The 10,421-nt window shown below is 44.0% G+C and overlaps 1 protein-coding gene across 1 annotated transcript in view; it reads right to left on the bottom strand.

The window, feature by feature from the left end:
* Positions 1-3,688: 3,688 nt before the first annotated feature.
* Positions 3,689-10,421, bottom strand: part of LOC138570021 (pyruvate dehydrogenase (acetyl-transferring) kinase isozyme 2, mitochondrial-like) — a 70,929-nt gene continuing 64,196 nt past the window's right edge. Inside the window, exon 11 of the mRNA XM_069648553.1 lies at positions 3,689-5,224. Within this exon, the coding sequence (XP_069504654.1) occupies positions 5,096-5,224 (129 nt within the window). The 3' untranslated portion in view covers positions 3,689-5,095. The remainder of the gene's footprint in view (positions 5,225-10,421) is intronic.

Here is a 10,421-nt window from a genome sequence, read left to right as displayed (position 1 = left end):
AAGCAAAGGTTGCAGAAGAGGTCACATAGAAAACATTTCAACTGATAACGTGTTCATGTTTTTGGGCATCCTGAAAATAGACTATGGGCCTCATTCCGAGTATGGCGTTAAGGGATAGCGGCCACCGGTAACGAGACCGGTGGCGGTGATCCCTTACCGCCATACTCCGAGTTCCCTTTGCGCCCTCGCCCTTAACGCCTGCTTTGAGCAGGTGTTAAAGTCGAGGGCGCAAAGGGGCCTCCAAGCCAATAACGGTGACCGTAATGAACGGTCACCGTTATTTGCATCTTCCCCATTCCCATTGAGCCCTATGGGGGCTCATTTGGGAATGGGGAAGATCCTTGGTAAATGGGGAATTACCGCCCCGCCAACCTTGGAATGGGGCGGTAATTCCGCCATCCACCAAGGCGCTGCCGGTCCGGGTACGGCGTCAACCAAGGCGTTAATAGCGCCATTGGTTAGCGCCGTACTCGGAATGAGGCCCTATATTTTGTGCACAGAATACCAAGGCACAAAGCCCTTCTTTCTATGCCCATGACTCATTTACTGATCGGGAGGTCAACGTGCTGAGACCTTCTTTCTATGCCCATGACCCATTTACTGATCGGGAGGTCAACGTGCTGAGCCCTTCTTTCTATGCCCATGACCAATTTACTGATCGGGAGGTGAATGTTCTGAGCCATCTTTCTATGCCCATAACCCATTTACTGATCGGGAGGTCAACGTGTCAAGCCCTTCTTTCTATGCCCATGACCAATTTACTGATCGGGAGGTCAACGTGTCAAGCCCTTATGTCTATGCCCATAACCCATTTACTGATCGGGAGGTCAACGTGCTGAGCCCTTCTTTCTATGCCCATGACCCATTTACTGATCGGGAGGTCAACGTGCTGAGCCCTTCTTTCTATGCCCATGACCCATTTACTGATCAGGAGGTCAACGTGTCAAGCCCTTCTTTCTATGCTCATGACCCATTTACTGATCGGGAGGTCAACGTGTCAAGCCCTTATGCCTATGCCCATAACCCATTTACTGATCGGGAGGTCAACGTGTCAAGCCCTTCTTTCTATGCCCATAACCCATTTACTGATCGGGAGGTCAACGTGCTGAGCCCTTCTTTCTATGCCCATGACCCATTTACTGATCAGGAGTCAATGTGCTGGGCCCTTCTTTCTATGCCTATGACCCATTTACTGATCGGGAGGTCAACATGTCAAGCCCTTCTCTCTATGCCCATGAACCATTTACTGATCGGGAGGTCAATGTGCTGAGCCCTTCTTTCTATGCCCATGACCCATTTACTGATCGGGAGGTCAACGTGCTGAGCCCTTCTTTCTATGCCCATGACCCATTTACTGATCAGGAGGTCAACGTGTCAAGCCCTTCTTTCTATGCTCATGACCCATTTACTGATCGGGAGGTCAACGTGTCAAGCCCTTATGCCTATGCCCATAACCCATTTACTGATCGGGAGGTCAACGTGTCAAGCCCTTCTTTCTATGCCCATAACCCATTTACTGATCGGGAGGTCAACGTGCTGAGCCCTTCTTTCTATGCCCATGACCCATTTACTGATCGGGAGGTCAACGTGTCAAGCCCTTCTTTCTATGCCCATGACCCATTTACTGATCGGGAGGTCAATGTGCTGAGCCCTTCTTTCTATGCCCATGACCCATTTACTGATCGGGAGGTCAATGTGCTGAGCCCTTCTTTCTATGCCCATGACCCATTTACTGATCGGGAGGTCAACGTGCTGAGCCCCCATTTACTGATCGGGAGGTCAACGTGCTGAGCCCTTCTTTCTATGCCCATGACCCATTTACTGATCGGGAGGTCAACGTGCTGAGCCCTTCTTTCTATGCTCATGACCCATTTACTGATCGGGAGGTCAACGTGCTGAGCCCTTCTTTCTATGCCCATGACCCATTTACTGATCGGGAGGTCAACGTGCTGAGCCCTTCTTTCTATGCCCATGACCCATTTACTGATCGGGAGGTCAATGTGCTGAGCCCTTCTTTCTATGCCCATGAATCAGCAACAGAGCCTTCAATCTTTCTTCATGATGACATTGCCTGGAAGAGCAAACGTCTAGGACAGTTACCTGCCTATTACGTTTCCAAGTGCTAAGAATCACACATTTAATAAGTAGTTTCCTATTACTGGCTATCCATTATGTTGTGTTGTAAACGCTTTTCAGATTTACCACGAAAAAGAGATAGCAACCCAAACACATATTTGGATATAGGAAGGCACTTACACTACGACAACAAGAAATAACTTTGGCTATTCTATGGTGTCGTATTAAAAAAGTTCCTTTCCTGGAGATTGTAACATAAAAAGTCAAAAACACTTGATGTTATTAACTTAATTCCTCGCAGTTCTCTGTGCACACGATCTAGGAATACTGTGCATTGAGCACTCGTGTACCAATGGAGCATAGAATTTTCTAGAAACATGATATCACTTTTTCCAGAAAAGTCAGCCATACAATTCAAGTTACATGCTGGTATTGTTTACAGTTGGACACATGTTTTCCTTAAAATATCAACTATAGTGAAGCACATTCACACCGAGTTTAATCTTGCACGATGATTACTTAGGAGAATGGCTACTGAAATACCTTTCCTGGAGCTGATACGATCACTTTTCTGCCCCAAGTCACTCTTAGCAAAATATAACTGCTAGATGAAAGGTTGCACAAACACCTTTAACATTAACATATTTTTCAATGTTGTTGAAAAAATACATGCTTGCATTCGCCATCAAGACAGATCATGGGATGTATGAACCCATGTACAAAGCAGGCATTGTCAAAGCCAATAGTTCTGGCTTTTGTTTAGTTGAACATGTTTTTGTGTTGCCAGGGTTATTGCAATGTACTTACACCGTGTGTATGCTATTCCCCTCACATGCCTTCAAAATGTCATAACGTGCCGTGATATATTCAGAACAGTATATCACATGGCAACTCTTACAATAATAGAGAGGTATATACAAACCAGGTTTTGCAGTAATTTGACCAGGTACTGCTACTATTCAAACACTGAAGATGGATGCATGCGATTGCGTTTCTGCAACAGAGCTGGGGACAGGCAAGTGCAATGGCAACACACTGAAAATAACAGCTGCGCTGTTTACAGAATTACACAGTATTCTTACTCCCTTATAGCAGAGGTCTGCATCTAATGGGGTTTTCCACACTGAGGAGCTTTCGTTCAGAAGACACTTTTTGGTGAAAATGTTGTTTTAGAACCAAAGTACAAAGGAATCAGTCTCCTCAATTAAATCTCCTTAGATGTTATTGTAGGTCTTCTTAGAATATTAAAAACCAAACTTGAAGGCTACAGTTCGATTGCACTAAAACACAGTCGAAAGATATATTCTGGGGGATCTTTAGCTATGCCTACCCTTTGGGAATAGCATGTCCAGGGGGGCGTATTGCTCGAGTAGGTGGACATATCTGGTGTCGACCGATTCTATTAACAATATCCAAGTGTCACTCTTCTGGATGTTGTTGGTTATTGCACAAAAAGGACAGAATTATTCAGAGGAATCTTTCTCCTTCAACTGGCTCTTAAAAGTGCACAGGAAAAGCATGGCCTTAAACGAGGTTGAAGAAGCCCTTTCGAACACTTAAGATGCTATCAGCTACCTTAAAAATGTTATCATTAAACATTCTTTCTTTTTCGCTGAGAGCACTTACTGTACGGCTAACAAGCCATGGCGTTACACAAAACCAACCACGTTTTTGTTTTAGCTCCTTCAATAATACATGTGTTAATGCCCTTTAAGGTTTTTAATTATATTGCACAATTACACTCACGCCATATTACAGGAAAAAAGCATCAGTGGTCATTAGAGGCTATGGAAGTCATTCGCCAAAGCGTGCATTCTCAACAGACTACATGATCTTTAAGAGTACCAAATCCCCATGTTACACATAGGATGACTTTGCAAGGTAGCACACTGCCAGGATGCGCACATTAACAATTATGTTGGCATCCCACATGCTATCCATCTCTGATCACTGTAACGATTTTCAAATCTTTCTTGTATGCTGTGCATATGAGCTTACGGTCACTCAGAAATAAAAGTCTTTTTTCTATGAACTCATTATTACCCCCAGGTTTTGCAGAAATAAATGGAAACCCTGCAATTCTGTTACAGTACAAAAAAAGGTTTTAAATTGTACTTCGAGGTTCTTGCTAACATTCAGTAAATAGTAACTATAGTGAAGTTTGAAGAACGACTTTTTAGTAGAGTCACTGCATGTTCACACTTCAGGTAAACAAGGGTAGCTCTGATAATGGTTTGGGATTTTATTTTAGGAAGCAATGATGTTATTTAATGCATTGCTATTTCTCTGTGTGTGGTTACCTACACGAGGAGTCTGCAAACTGTGTGTCCAGATGTTTTAGACTAAGACTCCAATGATCCCACACCATTGGCGATGCTGGCTATGGCTTACGATAGATGTAGTCCAACACACCCTGAGGGACCTACATCTATAAATCAAACATGTCATTTCCCTAATTTTGAAACTGACGGAATAATGTGTCCGAGTAAGAAGCAATGTAGGTCGTCAATGGATTGGTAGCTCTTAGAAATCAGCATTTTAAAGCAAACATATTTCATGGCTCAAAAACATTTAGTGACCATTGCGTTCGTTGCCGGCCTCACCCAGGGCCCAAAACAAGGCTGCATTCACCTCATTAAGAGTTTTTTCCTCAAAGTCAATGAGAGCGGAAATGCCCTTTGTGCCACATGCAGAATACATCAAAGATGAGTGAAAATGGCACGGATGTCCTCATTGCTGAATGGTGCAACGTATCTGTCCAAAGGTGGAGAATGCCAAGCGATTGTCTATCATTAAAGACAACAGAAGGTGGGCTGTTGCACCAAAGGTGGTCTTTTCCTTTCCCCTCAATGTCCTTTTTCACACACTTGCCTCCTCATTGGACTGGCCAGCTCAAGGCCGGTGTGGCTCGGCCAGACTCTTCACAACAGCGTAACACTTTTAGGTAATGATCTGTGGTGAAAAGCGCTTTGTTCCCTTTTCAGTTTTTTGGCACTCTGTGTCCATGCAGTGATTGGTTCTACCTTGCCAGGTTCTTAGGCTCCCTACTGGGGATGCACCAATCATCAGCTTCCGGACTCGTCTGGTAATGCTTCCAGGCAGACTTGTTAAACACGGGCAGTCTTTCTACAGATTCCGTTGACAAGGCCTGTAAGCAAAACACAAAACACGATCAGTTTGCATACTTTCAGGCATGAGGCAGAGAATATTGTTACACTGATTAACTCTGCAGACTAGTAATGGTGGCAGATACTGTAACACGTCCGGAGAGCCAAAGGTTGGAGCCCCTGATAGCAATCCATTGATTGAGGTATGTGAGCGCTGTGATTACATTAGCGGATAGGATCAAGCAAATCATTTCCTATTAAAGTCAACGAAAGGCAAGACACTACAGAATCAGTACCATAATGAAGCGTTACCAAACTATAATGAGGTCAAGACACACAACTACATGATGAAATGAGTAACTCGCCTACGGTCCACCTGCATATATTATGCATGTTTGCAGATCACAAACTTTCCAAAGGTCATTTCCATGAATTACACATTGCACAACTGGCCCACAAAAATATATTTTGCTTACAATTTTTTTTAAAAAGGTGCTCATGGAACCTGCTGCAGGTTTCCAGTAGTGCATGTGCACATGGTGAGGTCAACAATCGAAAATGAAGGTCATACATGTAGAAATGTACCCTTTTCCAATGGTGAAATTAACTACCCTGAGATTTGCACAGGTTTTTTTTAACTCAATACTTAGCATATTTACTGACCTAGGTAATGATAACTGCTTTGAAGCCTTCGAAAAACCAAACTAAGTGGTTCAGCCTGCAAAAGCCATGGGCTACATACGACATGCAGGGTTTAATAAACTTTGCTGGATATTCATCCACATTATTCCCCTTTCACTATTTTATTCAGTAGTTCAGAGATTCCTTTTACGCATCGCATAGAATACATCTAGATACCTACAGCAGAATAGTACGACGTCCTTTCATCGCGGGATGTATTTTCGCAGGGTATTTCACTGTGAATTTTTTTACCAAAAAAAAACATCTAATTTTTTTAGGGGGGTCAGACAATTATATATATGGGGTGTGGGCGTTTGGCAAAACATAAAAAATGAAAAAAATGAAAAGGAATGGGGGGGTTGGGTGGGAACCCCCCAAAAAAGAATGAAAAAATAACTCAATGGGTTTTTTCGTTAAAAAAATCGCGGTAAAAACCCTGCGAAAAAACATTTTGCGATGAAATGACATGGAACCGTTACGACCCTTCCACAATTCCACCCCAGTGAACACTATTCATTCTTAAAGGATGTGAACGATATGTCACAATTCCACCCCAGTGAACACTATTCATTCTTAAAGGATGTGAACGATATGTTTGGTGACATCAAATTGCACCATACGTGTTCTGTCATTTTAAAAAGTAACAATGATGTCTTCAAAACTTGGACACAGGACTTTTTATACTCTGACACATCTAAAGGACTGTGAAATAGCAAAATGCTCTAACGTTTCACTTTGTACGACGCTGACAGGATGTCTCATGGTTGTGTGACTTGCAAATATAGCTCTCTATCTGGTGATACCTTTCTTACAATGTATTCGGTCCACATGTGACCACCACTGATGGTTCTGGCAGTTCCCAATCAAATTCTCTTTAGCTCCATGTAATCCCTGTTAGAATTTATCATAATTCCTATATATATATGCTGTGGCGATAACAGATAGGATTAACGTAAGGTGATCCAGGTCCAAAGCCGTGGACGCACCTTTAACATGGACCCTCCAGTGATCAAATGCTGGACCATGCAGTTAGTTGCGGCTTTTCCATTACAGCGAATTGTCATCCACTGACCTGTACTGCCCAAATTACCAAAGAGTTAAGAGCAGCCAATTCCCCAATAGTCTGATACACCAATTTGAACTGCAGAGGTACTGAGTAAGTGGAACCTGGCAAGAACTACCCTTCATATAAGTATCAGTCTTGGGAACTGAAGAGTTCGCTACCTTCAGGGAGAGGAGTCACTGAGATTTGTAAAAAAGCGATCATGTAATGTGCGCTTTATATTGTCCATGTAATGTTTCAATGCCCACAAACTGTTATTGATAACAAGATGAATTTAACTAACTTTTAAACCCCATGTTACATAAATGATACCAAGTTCTGTAAAGTGGTGCCTGTCTTGCATATACTTGGGGACTGGAACATTCATCACAATCTCGAATTTGATTCATGTTCTTATTGATTCCAACAAAATTGGACAATTCATTGGCTATTAACAGATGATACACTGGGAACAGAATGCATAACCTAGATTCAATCCATTTCTAGAAGTAATTAAGCACCCAAAGCGCTTATGTTCGGAGCACACAACAAGAATGAGATCAAACCAAGGAGATGGCCCTAAGGACGAAACCTCTTTCAAAACAAAGTGTTTTGACACCAGTAGAAGACTAGAGGAAAGAATGCATAGTAATACATCAAAACGTACTAAAATTGAGATAGTATGCGATGCTTTAAAACTCTACGTGTGCGGTCAATTCACAAGCTATACTATGCATCAACCCCATGTAATATCAGGAAAGCAAACATTTATTCACGTTAATATCCTTGCAACTAAGCAAGTACGGGTAACCAACGGCACCCACTTTGTTGCCAATATAGAGTATGGCAAGTAGCTGCTAAGTGGTGTGAGAAACCTGAAGATGTCTCACCCGCTAGTCCCTGCAGATCTCTCTGAGGTGGCTAGGGCACTCCATCGCCTTTGGACCCAGACCCTGGGGGTGGACCAGTGCGGGAGGATCACCTGGGTGAGGGGTCCTCGGGGAGTGGGAGTGGGACACCGGATGGTGAGTCATGGTATCCCTCTCTTCCTTGTAACTCCTTAATCCCATCCTATTTGATGGGATATTTAGAAACTTAACAACACTCTCACAACCTTTTCCTGCACAAACACTTTCTCACAGACAGCCCGCTCTGGGAGAAAACAGACTCACACCCGAGCTGTGTACATGACATGTCCCAATTATCGACAATCACTCACACCTGACTTCCATTACACTTCCACACACGGATAAAAGGCGGAGCACGAGAGCATAGTCTGGGGCGAGGCAAAACACACAAAGTTACAGCAGTTTCGAGTTGGTAGTTGAATGAGCGGAGAAAGACCGTCAGGCATGAGAGGTTTGTGAGACGGGCAACACCCTTGACCTCGTTTACAGGAAGCTGGTACTTTCAAGAAAACTTCAAGGCAGAAAATGTAAGACCAGGAAAAAAGGCTAAAGAATCCTGCGTTGTGTGTCTGAGATATCGAGGGTCCTCCTGTGTAACTGACCAGGGCTGGGAGGAGCAGCAGACACTGTGGTATCATCCTTGGCTCCAAGAACAAAGAAGCGACAGATAACAACACAGCTGGTGAGTTGGAGAAACCGGACTGTGTTGAAATCAAGGTTGCAAGCTGCAACATTGTAAAGTGAGTGCTGGTAGGAACATTGTAATGAAAGACGCGAGTGAATCTAAATTGCTAAAGAATATTTGAACATTAGAAGAAAAGATACGATACTGTTGATAGAGTGGACAGGCACTGTGAATGTGCTCAATTGAAGGTCTCTGTACGGTATCTTGGTGAAAAGAAACAAAAGCAGAAGATACATGTCAAATTTAAATTGTGTGAAGTGAATCCAAGTGGTCCTGTGACGTTTAAGCAAAATCCATTGCATATTTGAAAGTCTACGATTCTGGTATCAAAAGTGAATCTGAGCCCGGACGGGGGAGATCCATGGTCCGAGCCCGAAGGAAGGAGAACAAACTGTGAACATTGCACAAAAGGAGAGCTGAGCTCGGATGAGGGGATCCACGGTCTGAGCCCGAACGAGGGAGACCATACTGTGAACATTGTAGAAAGGGGTCTGAGCTCGGAGGAGGGGGACCCGTGGTCCGAGCCTGAAGGAGGTGTTAGGGAGAATTCTCATTTCTGTGCTAATTCCCTTCAACCTTAGAGACCTCCATCTCTTTTGCTGGACTTTAGGATTTTTGTAAGTTTCACCCTGGAGAGAGTGAGCCCTTTTTCTCGCTCTCTCATGTATTTTGATTTGGTCTGATTTCGATTATCTATTTTCTTTGTTTTCGGAGTCTGGCAAACTCCATAGGCATCTACGTTTTGTATGGTGACACACAGCACCTTCAGTGCGGTGTCACAGAGAAATCCTTTAGATTTCTCATAAGGTTTAAATACCTTTTCTTGTGAGAATTAATGGGCCTCATTACGAGGTGGGCGGTAAGGGATTACCGGTACCGGTAAGGGCACTGGTACCGGTAATCCCTTACCACCCTATTACGAGTCCTCCCTTAACGCCTGGTTTTACCAGGCGTTAAGGACGGGACCCGCAAAGGGACTTTGGTGCTAATAACGGTACCGCAATTTGCGGTACCGTTATTAGCGCCTTCCCCCTTCCCATTGAGCCCTATGGGGGCTCAAATGGGAATGGGGAAGGGCCCTGGTGAATGGGGAATTACCGCCCCCCGCCAACCTTGAAATGGGGCAGTAATAGCTCCATTCACCAGGGCGGAGTCGGTAAGGATTTGGAGGCAGTCAAAATCCTTACTGCCTCCAAATCCTTCAATTAGGAGTTTGGAGTAGTAGCTCCAAACTCCTAATGAGGCCCAATGTTCCCAAGAACAGTAAAGTGAAATTGACTTTACTTACCTTTTCTCACTGTAGATCCAGCACACATTATACCCTCACTACTTTAAATGGCTGGTGGCAGTTGTTTAATTTTCCTACCATTGTGCTTTTCTACCGCAGGCTTAATCCTCAGCTGCAGTGTAGCACCCATGGGTGACCATTGTGTCAAAATGGCCCGATCTTCTTTTTTCACCATTTCATGTTTGTGAGGTCTTTCCTGGGTTTTACTCTGCGCGGCAAATCAGGTTTAACCCTTTTGTGCATTTTCCCTTTGGCAGGCTTCAGTACTGAAAACTGCCTCTGGCTCCAGTATGTCTGGCAGGGGAGGAAGTGAGGGAGGTGCCCGAAACTCCCCTGTCCTTAGTCTCCTTGGTTACCTGAATGCACCCAGTCCTGATTGACTGGCTGGCTGTCCTTAAAGGACAGCCATCCTGCTATGTGAGTGACAGCTAGGCTGTGCATGAATTGGAGAAACCTGCATAAAAGGTGAGGATTCTTGAACTGAAGACAGAGTCGACCACTGGAAGAAACAGCTGACGAAGGAATCGTAAAGAGAAACTTGCTGCATCCTCCTGGATCATTAAACTGCCCGGTGAAGCCCTTCTGTTGAAGCTCCTTTTCCTAATCGACAAGAGAAACTCCGGAGAGGATGACT

The sequence above is a fragment of the Ambystoma mexicanum genome, chromosome 2q (assembly GCF_040938575.1).
Source record: "Ambystoma mexicanum isolate Mex_15411 chromosome 2q, UKY_AmexF1_1, whole genome shotgun sequence".
Lineage (NCBI taxonomy): Eukaryota > Metazoa > Chordata > Amphibia > Caudata > Ambystomatidae > Ambystoma > Ambystoma mexicanum.
Note: the sequence above shows the minus strand (reverse complement) of the source record. Positions and strands in the feature narration are given on the sequence as shown.